Genomic DNA, 12073 nt, shown 5'->3' on the forward strand with positions numbered 1-12073 from the left:
TTGCCTTCTTTTGAAAGGACAAATAGGGGGGGATGGACCCGAGCAGCTGCACCGCCCTGGTGATGCCATGGGCTGGGGGACAGCAACAGAGCTTATATGGACCACGCTGAGCCAGGCTCAGTTCTATGACCCTTAGCAGAGCCCCATCCTTCTGAGCCACGATTCTACCACCTGCAAACAGATTTCAAACCCGCTCCTTCCCCTCCTTGCCGTCGATAGCTGCTGTCGTTTTGTCTCTTTAAACTAGAAAGCCACAGCTTTCCCTTTATAGTACAAAGCCCAACGAAACGCTGAGCAGTGGGGTTATTCCAACTCATTGTCTGGTGAGATGAGATTGAGGTCAGGCCTTGAAGTATTTCCACAAACAGCATTTAAGAAGCAAAATAATTCACACCGCGCTCCCTGTGAGCTGCTGCCTGAGAAGGAACTGCATCCCTGCCCACCCCACCCTGCATGGGAAGCAGGGAAGCTCTGAGCAGCTCAGCCACTGCCCTTCATGGTAAAGTTGGGAGCCCTCAACAACAACACTCCTTTTGCTCTCCCAACGCTTTCTATTAAGAAGAGTGGGGAGGAACAGACAGGATGCCAACCATGAGGACCCCACTATGGGTTTGGGATTTTCAGCTCCGAAACAGAGCTCTGTTTGCCAATCAAACTCCGTATCTATCAGGAGCAAATTCTCAGCAGGTGGCACAACAATCTTGCAAAACCGAACTGTTAAATATTTAGGGCAGATGACAAACAATATGTCATAATATTTGCAGAGCCGCGTTTGCTATTCCGCGCCTCGTCTCGCCGTTTTTGGAGGCATCCACCGGAGAATGGGAAACAATTGACTGCCACTATTTGGTTACATTGTGAATGAAGTGCAGGATTTAATTTGGATTCCTTAAGCCTAATATTGCGATGCTGCACGCCAGGTGGATTTTAACATTTATTAGCTGGGGCCTCGCAATGAATATTGAAGAGGAATTTAATTAACATGCGGGAACTCTGATTTTAATTGGGTGCGGGGTTTTATTTAAGGCTTCATTCCAATGTGGGACACCTCTATGTTCCACTGCCACTTCCAGGCAGTGCAGCCAGGACAGCTGCTAAGCATACACAGCCCCAGAAGGGTTTGGGGAGCAAAGCAGTGACATTGTGGCTGGGAACAACACGGGACTACACTATGGGTTAGTTCTGTATCAGTGGCAACACCACCAAAACCAGATCCAGATCTACATGCTCCTGCCTCATGCACCCATCTCTGCTCCTACCTGCACCCAGCTCTGCCATCCCATACACCCAGAGTTGCACCCACCCTCACCCAGCATTACTGTGCCACACTGTGCACTGGATAAACCTGATTCTTCCCAGCATTTCCATCACCCTTACCTTGATGGAATCTACTCCTAGGAGACCACAATGATACTTTTTTAATTAATTAATTAAGCCTGCTCTTAAAAAAGCACCAAAAAAACCCCACAACAAAGCCCGTTTCATTTTAATCACGTACTATGCAAATGAGAAATGTAAATATCATTAGGAAATCTGTTGCTCACTTAATTCCTTTCTGCTGTAGCACTGCAGAAGGCCTTTGATCTCCGCTCGGCGCTTTGATCCGCTCTTGGCCGGGGCTGCTGCGAGGGCACAGAGCTCACCCCGTGCAAACAAGGAGCAGTGCCAGGAGCTGAAGCAGCCCCCACCCTGACCCACAGTGCCCCCACATTGCCCTGGTACACCAGCAGCCCCCCAGCCCTTCTGTTCCCCTATCACAACCCAGCAGTGGGGACACAGAAGCAGACACATCCCTGCGGGTATCCCATTGGACACAGCCCTTCAGCCTGCCCCAATCCACTCCTTGTTACAGAACGAGCCGCCAAATTCCATTAATTTCTCATTTAGTGAGGCTAAAGTGCTGATACGTACATTTTAGCTACAGTGCTCTTAATCAGTTAATTTAACCAGAAACATTAATAATGTATTTCTTTGCCACTTGACTGCTCATCCGTTAAACGGCTTATCCATAGGAGAAGGATGTCACCCCTCGTGACATGGAGTACCTAATACAGTGCGAATGAAATAAGATTTTGCATATTTAATGTCAGGATGAAGAAAGAGGGAGATGCCGTCTCCTGGGAGCTGAGCTTTGAGGCTCTGCGCCGAGCTGGGCGAGCTGCCCTGGCAGGAGGAAATCCCTCCTTACGGGACATCAATTGCATAGATCTCATTTTCTGCTCGGGTTCATCTCTTGGCATTACTCAGCAAATACCTGGGCTGTACGCTGAGTATAGCCCTGATGCTGACATCACCCCCAGGTCCGTCACAGAGCACCCAGACCAAGGCAAGCTGTGTTCAATGTTGGAGTGTTCTGTGGTAGCAGCTCCTTAAGAAACACAGAAGAATTTGGGGGGGGAATAAGGAGTTTTTGCTCTTCTTTTTCCCTGTAGTGATACTGACTTTGCATTCTGTTGCCTCCATCCCATATGGGACTATTGCAGTGGCCATGTGCTGAGCGGGAGGTCCTTGTAGTGACCTCCAGCTGCAGCAGGGGAGGGTCAGGTTGGATAGTAAGAGGGTCAGGTTGGGTAGTAGGAGGGTCAGGTTGGATAGTAGGAGGGTCAGGTTGGGTAGTAGGAGGGTCAGGTTGGGTAGTAGGAGGGTCAGGCTGGATAGTAGGAGGGTCAGGTTGGATAGTAAGAGGGTCAGGCTGGATAGTAAGAGGATCAGGTTGGATAGTAAGAGGATCAGGTTGGATAGTAGGAGGGTCAGGTTGGATAGTAGGAGGGTCAGGTTGGGTAGTAGGAGGGTCAGATTGGATAGTAGGAGGGTCAGGTTGGATAGTAAGAGGGTCAGGTTGGGTAGTAAGAGGGTCAGGTTGGGTAGTAGGAGCAGTGATGTTGGCACAGGCTGTGCTGGGATCACCACCCCTGGAGGTGTTCAGAGCTGGAGGGATGTGGCAATGAGGGACATATGGGCATGAGGGGGGAGAGGGGAGGCTGGACTTGGTGATCTGAGAGGGCTTCTCCATCCTGAATGATTCTGTGATGCTATGAGTGGGCACTGTTCACTCCATCCTCAGTACACAACTTCAGGGAGCTCCCTTTGCTTTCCACCAGTGTTTTCCCACACAGAGCAAGGCAGCACCCTCCCCTCAATGCACTATTCCCAATAGTGAAAGCAAAGTGCCAAACCTCCCCTGGGGGAGGGCAGGAGATGTGCAAGGCTCAACCCCAAACAGGGTGCAGCAGAAGGGGATGAAGTGCTGGCCCAGGGTGCAGGGCGAGGGAAGGCAGCAGCTCCTGAGCTGCACCCAGCGAGAACGATTTGAAACCGAGCACTTCTGCCAGGATGTCACACGGAAAGGCTGTCAGAAAGCTGTCTAAATGTGTTAACAACACTGTCAGCGGGGGAGAGAGAAGTGTTATCAGAATGGTTGTTCTTCAGAGCTAAATAACTCCGCGATTCTTTGCGGAGCAGAAGACGAGATCGCACCACGCACTGAGCGCTGAGGGAAGCTCTTGCTGAGGATGGAGCTGTTTGTTTTGTTAAAAAGGGGGAGAGGGGAGAAAGTGAAAAACCTGAATCACTCTGACTTTCCTCACCTGGCTTCATGCAAAGCTGAAAGCAGCTCTGGTTGCACCCAAGAGAGCAGAGCTGAGGGGTGAAGCAGAGGATGGGGGCTGAATAAAGCTCTGCTCTCCTGGTACAGCTTTGGATCCCCACCATCCCTGGTTGGGATGGGGCAGCAGTGCTGGGTTCAGCACAGGTTTGGGCTCAGCTGTGCACAGCCTTTCCCAGAGCTCCACAACCCGGGCACGGGTTCAGCCTTTTGCTTTGAGTTCTCGTTATGAATTGCTGCTCAATTCCCACCTCAGCAGCAGTGTCAGTGGCCATCCAGTCAGACCGAGTAACACAAAATAAGAAGACATGAAGCAGATCCTAATTAGTGCGCTTTCTCATTTGCTGATTGACATTCTCTGGAGAGCAATTAGCCTACTCTAAAGGGAAAAGACAAACATTTACTTAACCTGCCTGGTGATTGATACCTGAACTCCAAGAAGTCAGAATCCCAGCCATTGCTGGGATGTGATGACTCAGTGTTGCTCCCCATGCCTTCCTAAGATACTGCAGAAAAGCAATGAGTATGGAGCCCACCCAGTGACCTGCACTGCCACTCAGTCCCACCCTGACCATCCCATCCTGTACTCCCCAGTCTGCTCTACCACCAACTGCTTACAGTCAGTGCTGCATCCAGCAGCACTCTGCACTGAGACATCTCCTATGGGCTGGTTCCCAGACCTTGTTCCCACTGTTTCTGGGAGGGGAGGGAGGGAAATACATGCAAACAAACACAGTGTGAACCTCTATGTGAGCTGAGCAGCCCACAGCATTGCAAAGTGGATCTGTGTGCAAGGGTAAAGCACAGTCCCTCTTCCTAGGGGTGTAGTGAGCAGCAAATGCACTTCAAACTTCTGCAGGACACTGCACAGCAGCACTGGGTGCTGTGGGTGAATGGGAGGAGGAGCTGCAATCAGCAGAGACAAGAAGAAGCTCTGAGAAAAGGCTGCCAGCCCCAGATCAGGGAGCAGCAGCCACTGATCTCCCCAACACTTGGAAATAACTTCAGCAGAGCCACAGAAGTGGTTGAGTGAGAGGCAGCCACACCAGAGGGCCTTCAGTTTTACTATCTCTGATAAAACTGCTTTACAAGTCTATAAAAGTGGAAGCTGCTTTGCTGTTGGCTTTTTACAGCCTGTTGGCTCCCCATGTTCCACACCAGAGGAGCTCAGCACAGCTCCGATCCCCCTGCAGCCATCATACCCTGCAGCCCCTCTGAGCTCCCCCTGCTCTCAGCACCACTGGGAATTCTGGTGTGCCCACAGAATGGCCACTTTATGTTCATTTTGGGGGTAAATGTTCAGTTTTCAGACCTTGCACTGTCTTCCCTGTGCTGCTCAATGGAAGGCTGCTTGCTGGAGCCCTGCATCACATTGCAATGGGGGGTACAGGGGGTCCCAAGTCGCCCCGTGATCTGCAAGCTGATGCCATCCCACAAATCATCCCCACTTCGCTCAAATGGAAAAGCTGCAACAATTATTTTCATAATTAGCTGCCTTTTCAAATTAATGCCAGTTATGCTATGTAATCATGATGAAGATTATGCATTAATCAGCTGTTCCAAGCCGGTTATTAGGCTCTTTAAATAATGATTGCAATGAATATATCTGAAGGAGAGACCCAGAGCCAGGAGAGAGGCAGCACACAGCATCCCTCAGTGCTGAGCACTCAGTGGTGCCTGCTGCTGGCACCTCTGTAAACACAGATTTCACCACGTCCTGGTGTTTGCAGCACCCAGCAGTGCAGCCAGAGATATATGGCTCCTTCCTGCCTGCTCCCACTGCCTGGTACTAAATTCAAGCTATTGGGTAGTTGCACGGAAAATTTGTTTCTGTCAAAAAACCTATTATATCCAATTGGATGTCTGGAAAGGGAATTTATTTGGGCTCAAGGAGCAGTAATCCACATAGGCAGACCTTTTGTATTGTGCCCTAATAAGACGTGCTGCAAAGGAACTCTGAAAGCTCTGGGCCTCGTGTCAGCAGCTCTGTGATCGATGTCACACCAACCCAGTTATCATTCCGGGATGATGCTGGAAAACAAAAAATCCTTTGCTACAATGTTCTGGGCTGTAAATCTCTAAACAGAAAGGATGAACCTCATGTTCACTTTATTCCTGTTTATTGTTTCTAGTGTATTATTGAGCAAGAATCTTCCCTACCCTATGAAACTCGGATGAGCTACCAGAGTGCACAGGCTGATAGGGGTGAATCCATCTCTCAATAACCAGAGGTTTCAGCAGGATCCAGTGAGCACAGGGCTCCGGGATGGCCATCCTGGGCTCCTGCCCACACTGCTGGGTGTTCTACATTGGTCATAAGTGACTCCTTGGAGACCCCATAAGATTGAAATGGGTCTCCAGAATCTCTCCTTTACTCTCCCCGCCATTGCTCATGTTATTATTGAGACCTAAAACATATTTTTCCCATTGGAGACATTCAGTGAACAGCCCCAATATCTGCAATGAAATCCTTCAGGTCCACCTTAAATTGAAAAGGAAGATTTTCTTTCCACTAACGAACCCAGAGCCCATCTGTTACCAGTTGCACTTGCTTATCTCGCTCATCCATTAATTATTTTGGTTTACTTTTTAATAAGATGGAGCATGGTTTGTGAGCCTTCCCGCAGCTCTGCGTGGGGCTCAGGGCTGTGCCCACAATGATGTACGAGTGCATAATTTACAGCCACCCCGAGTTGCTTCCATTAGGTTGGCTGTCAGCAGGGAATTGAGGACAAGACGTAGCAATCCAGAGCTGTGGAGCCATGCAATGCCACGACATGAGCTCGCTGCCCATGGGGAGGTGTAATGGCACGAACAGCTCCCAAGCACTGGGTAGCATGCATCCGAGCTGTGCATTATTGAGCAGATACGCTGTGGGGTAGGCAGAGCTCTGCTGGTCTGAATTAAGGACTTGGATGAGCGAAAGTGAGTAATGATGGAAGATGGGAAGAGCACTGTAAGGGCCAAAAACCCCAATGAGCAGAACCATTTCCTGATCCTACTGCAGCCTGGGGAATGCTGTTGGTTGGCTCACTGATGGCACAGCTCCATCCAAGCCTTCTCACCCTTGCTGTGCATCACCATAACCACAGCATCCATGGCTTCATCCCACTCCTTTTGTCTTCCAGGAGGGATCTTTGAGTACACCGATGGCCCCAACACGCAGGTGATGAGCGCGGAGGAGCAAGCCTTCAGATTTTCCGCCAACATCATCAACAGGAACAGAACGCTGCTGCCCAACACCACGCTGACCTACGACATCCAAAGGATCCACTTCCACGACAGCTTTGAAGCCACCAAGAAAGGTGAGCAGGTGATGCATTCCCCACGGCCATGTGCTCAGCATAGAACTGCACGGGGCTGACCCTCCGAGGCACCAACACAGGGCAGCAACTGCTCCTTTTGTGCTCACAAAGCTCCTTTCAATGCTCACTTCTCATCCTGCACGCGGGTCTGTAGGCCATGCTGTGTTTATTTCATTGTATCTCCACGGTGCGGAACGTCGGCTTCCTTTCTTCCAGGGCAGCAGCCTCTTTCCTAAGGCCTTGCAATGAAGCAGAGCTGTCACAAAGCCCCACGCTGCCCTTTGATTTGGAGGGAGGCAACAGAGACGACTGAGAAATCATCTGTTCCTGTGAAAAACTTTAATGTTTTTTTTTTTCCCCCCTCAAACTGCCTCCAGCCCTAAATGCAGTTGTTCTGCTTTAATTTCTCAGTGAAAGCTCCGGCTGGAGCTGGGGGAAGCATTATTTGGCAGAAAAGAAACTCTATTAAAACTGATGGGAAAAGGCATTTGTCAGGGCAATTTGGGATCATTTCTGTGCTCACACCCAACACAGCCCTAATGGTGAGATAACCGGGCAGCCCCCATCCACACTCCCATTAAGAGGTAATTACCCTCTGGAGCATATTCAGCTCTGATCAATGGAAATGAGCTGCTCCGAGGGGGTGTCAGCCCCAGAGTGCACCCCATGGGGTTGGCTTGAGGGGCTCAGCACAAAGGATGCCAGAGGCAGGAGTGGATGGGTGGCCTTCTAGCTGCAGGTGGGTGATGCCTTTCTTTGGCGTCTCCATGGCTCAGTCTGTCCATCCCCCCATTGCCCCCACCCCACAACGCTGCCTCACTCTGCTGATGGCCTCTCCCCCCCTTGCAGCCTGTGACCAGCTGGCTCTCGGTGTCGTAGCAATATTTGGACCATCCCACAGCTCCTGCACCAACGCTGTGCAGTCCATCTGCAATGCTCTGGATGTGCCACATATCCAGCTCCGGTGGAAGCACCACCCATTGGATAACAAGGACACTTTCTATGTCAACCTTTATCCCGACTATGCCTCCCTCAGCCATGCCATTCTGGACCTGGTGCAGTACTTGAAATGGAGGTCAGCCACTGTGGTTTACGATGACAGCACAGGTAGGTTGCTTTGAAAGGGGGAATCTGAGAGATTTCTTATTGTAAGCCCCATTTAGGGAGTGCTCTCACGAACCCTTTTGGAAGCCAAACATCACAGTGTGCAGAATGTCCTGGGGTCCATCCCAGAGCTTTCCATCCTTGGGGACATGGAAGCCAAAGCTGGGACAGAGGAATGGGGGGGGATCAGAGCTGTGGGGCAATGCCTGGCCCAGCTCCATGGCTGCCATTGCGGATGCACTTTCCCAACTGAAAGCAAAGGCTGTTCTGCAAAGGCTTTTTTTTGTTGTTGTTTTCTGGCTAATTCTGTAAAGAAAAAGAAAATAGCTGGCAATGTTTTTCACTTAAAGAATTCTATTGATGGTTAAACAAAGCAAAGAGCAGCACAGCCCCATAGATTGAAAAAGAGCAGAAACAAAAGACGCATTGGAGAGCCTGTCCAACCTCATTCCACTAAACCAAATGGTTTCTTTAGGGGAGGGCTGATGAGAACACAGTTTGACATTCCTGTTTTGCAAATGTGGGTCACAGTATGTTCCCTTCGTGGCACATTCTAATGCACTTCTACCATGCACGAGGACTCACTGTGCTTTCCCTGCCTGCGATAGGCATCTGCTGAACTCCTTCTTGCAGCATGAGATACCAAACAGCTCCTGCTCAGCTGCATCCAGAGCAGCTTTGTACCTTCCACAATAAAACAGGGATGAATTCTAAGGACAGCGAGATGGTTACGAGTTGTGATTAAGTGCCCGCTACGAACCACGCTATTCATAAATCTAAGTGCATTTTCGTTTTGTTCTTTTGCTGTTGTGCATGATAAATACCACAGATTTTAATTTGTCATGTAGATAATTATCACAGCCCGTCCTTCCTCAAGGGCATATTTGCTTAAGAAAAAGCAGTTTGACAACAGAGATGACCGAGGTTGGGAGCAGCCCTATTCCACTCTTCCCACCCAGAGCCAGGACCCAGCTCTGCCCTTTGATAGACCCTTAGTACTCAGGGCAGGGAGAAACAGCTTGATTTGAATTAGCAGAAGGAAACAAGTGTACTCTGATGCCCTCCTGCAGGGCAGGGCAGCCCATCCCGTAACGCTCTGGGTTTATCTTTGTGCAATGCCTGAAGGCCTCATCCGGCTGCAGGAGCTCATCATGGCCCCATCACGATACAACATCCGTCTAAAGATCCGCCAGCTGCCATTGGACACGGACGATGCGCGGCCGCTGCTGAAGGAGATGAAGCGGGGCCGGGAGTTCCGCATTATCTTTGACTGCAGCCACCTGATGGCAGCCCAGATCCTCAGGCAGGTGAGCGGGGAGACGTGGGGACACAGGGAGGGGGATGTGGGGACAGTAGGGGTGGGAACATGGGCTCAATCCTGCCTATAGCAGAAGGTACAACGCGTGCAATCCGTGCTAGCTCTCCTAAGGCAGCCTTGGGGCCATCCTGCACAAATGCAAAAGTGGCACCGCTGAGCACCAAGGAAAATGTCAGCTCTAACTCAGCCCCACTCCTTGCAGCAGGGAGGCAGCCATGTCCTCCCACCAGCCCCCCCTTCCTTCCCTGTCTCCTGGCTCAATCTGGCCCAGCTCCTCTCACCCAAGTGCCATTACGTGGCAGGGTCAGCATCAGACAGAGGGAAACGGTCTCAGGAAGAGTGCTGCTCAGATCAGCCCAGCAAGACGCTGCCACACAGATTAAATAGATGCCCTGAAGGGCTGGGAAAGCAAACAGAGAAAGAGACTTCTCCTACAACCTGCTTGATGCAAAATGAAGAGAAATCAGAAAGCCTAGGAGGGATTATTAAAGAAAGCAATAGAAGGGACTCATTGTCTCCTGCCTATTATTTTAGCATGCTAGCTGTGCTCGGTGCTGTTCACTTATCATGTGGTTTATTATAGTTTATTGTGCCATCTGCTCCGCTCGTCGCTGAGAGTGCAGTGTGAGGAAGATGGAGGGGGGGGGGGCTGCAGGGAAGGAACTTCTCCCGAGCCCTTCTGTGTGTCAGCAGGGTTTGCTCTTTTGTCAGGAGCAGCAGCCTCTCCATTCCTTTCCTTCCTGGACAAACAAATCACAGCAGGACCCTATGGGAGAGCTCTACCTACTCACGGGTGTTATCTGTGCTCTCCAGCTGTGCCCATTTCTGGTCACTTTACAATGCTGTACGCTTGTTCTCTTGCTTCCCAGCCCCTCTGCTCCCTTTGGCAGCTGTCTCCAAACAGTTGCAGCTCTTCACAATGCGAAGATGTGCTGCCTTCACTTTGATGGAGCTCCCATCCCATCCTGGGGTTCACCCGCAGCTCCAACTCCAGGTTCCCCGTGGATTTATTGCCCCACCAACCCAGACGGCGGCTGTGCTTGTGCTGCAGGAGCAAGGCTGGCTGCCTGCAGCGGGACAGGGCTGCCATCCACCACCACCTCCTGAACCTGAACCCCCCCATTTGCTCCTCTGCTTTCACGTGGCCTCACAGACACCTCACACCCCCTATTTCTGCACCCAGCTGTGCAGAGCCCCACAGACTACAGGCACGAGGCACTCAAAAAGACATTCCCAAGAATCCCGGGGTGAAGGCTCACCCCAGAGGTACAATTTCAAGGCTTGTGCTCTCCATCCTTTCCTTTACATGTGGTTTTTGACATCCTGCTTCTTTCCAAACTGTCACTTCCTTCCTCGGAGCGAAATTCTGCCCTAGTAATTTCAGTAGAAAACAAGGGAAGTAAACATCTCCTGGGGGACGTGAAGTTGCTTTCCCATCAGTGGAGATTTTAAAGTGCTCCTGCATGTGTTTTGCTGCAGAAAGCACGTTCACAGTCAGCACCACAGGGAGAGCCACGACTGCCTCCAAATTATGGAATCAGAGAATCACTGAGGTTGGAGAAGCTCTTCAAGACTCCCAAGATCCAAGTTCAACCCCAGCCCAACCCTACCATGCTCACTGACCGTGTCCCCAAGTCCCCCCAGTTCTGAACCTTGGAGAAGAGTTTTATTCCCCTCTTTCCATTACTAACAGCCTTTCCCTCCTCTCCCCAAGGCCATGGCAATGGGAATGATGACGGAGTACTACCACTTCATCTTCACCACTCTGGTAACGTATCCGCTCTGTAATCCCAACCATCCCTACATTGAGGGGCTGCAGGGCGAGGGGTGGGATGCAGGGGAGGGATCTGGGCTGAACAACCCAGCAGAACCAGCAGCAGCCCTTACACCTTACACAGCCCTTACCCACCACCCTTACAGCTCCATCCTGTGTGCTCCATCTCAGCACGAGATGAGCACTGCTCCCATTCTCCATGGGCCACTTCTTCCCAACACCAGGAGCCATTCTGGTCTGGGCTTTCTAGCGTGCTGCTTTTGTTCCATCTTGGGCTTCTATTGTCTGCTCTACTGTTGAGTGTTGCTTGATTCTGAAAATCCAATTTCTCTCCCTGCCTTTAGGAAAGCAGCAGACAAAAAACTAACCCTTAAAAACTGCACAAAATTTATTTTTCAAATGCAAAAGACATTTTAATTACCCCTGCTACTATTATCTATTCCAGGCAGCTTTAAGCATTTCCCAGATAACCTCCTATTAATCAGCCCCAGCTGAGCCTAGAGTACATTTCATGTGTAGGTACAGCCTGGAGGCGGGAAAAGAAGAATTATAATAAATTAATAGATAAGCAATCACAATTAATGCCACTTTCCTGAAATAACAGTTATATCATGGGAAAGATATTTTAATCTGTCATTCCTTAAGGCAATGTTTTCCTAGCTTGCAACGCATGTGCTTCGGCATCTACAGTACTAGACCCATGGGGTGCTAATGAATTAGTCTATTATGTTATACTGAATGTTTCTAAAAGGTCCCCAGTCGATACTGAGTGCAGTGCATCAACACTTGGCACGAAATGCTGCAGCAGTGGGCTCAGCAGCACGGCTCTGCTCAGTGCTCCGGCAGCAGCAGCCCCAGCCCAGCTTCCCCTATAGGAGCACAGCTCTCTGTGCAGCTCTGCTATCCCATAATGTCCTGAGATTTCCCAGCCAGCTTTGGAAAGCAGCTATTTGCAAATATGGAAGCCA

General features: G+C 50.4%; 1 protein-coding gene across 1 annotated transcript in view; it reads left to right on the top strand.

Annotated features, from left to right (window-relative positions):
* Window positions 1–12073, top strand: part of GRIK3 (glutamate ionotropic receptor kainate type subunit 3) — a 65619-nt gene that overhangs the window by 25706 nt on the left and 27840 nt on the right. Inside the window, exons 2-5 of the mRNA XM_015883756.2 lie at window positions 6733–6909; window positions 7759–8016; window positions 9139–9320; window positions 11046–11099. Of these exons, the coding sequence (XP_015739242.1) occupies window positions 6733–6909; window positions 7759–8016; window positions 9139–9320; window positions 11046–11099 (671 nt within the window). The remainder of the gene's footprint in view (window positions 1–6732; window positions 6910–7758; window positions 8017–9138; window positions 9321–11045; window positions 11100–12073) is intronic.

This window comes from Coturnix japonica, chromosome 23, assembly GCF_001577835.2.
Source record: "Coturnix japonica isolate 7356 chromosome 23, Coturnix japonica 2.1, whole genome shotgun sequence".
NCBI classification, from domain to species: Eukaryota; Metazoa; Chordata; class Aves; order Galliformes; family Phasianidae; genus Coturnix; species Coturnix japonica.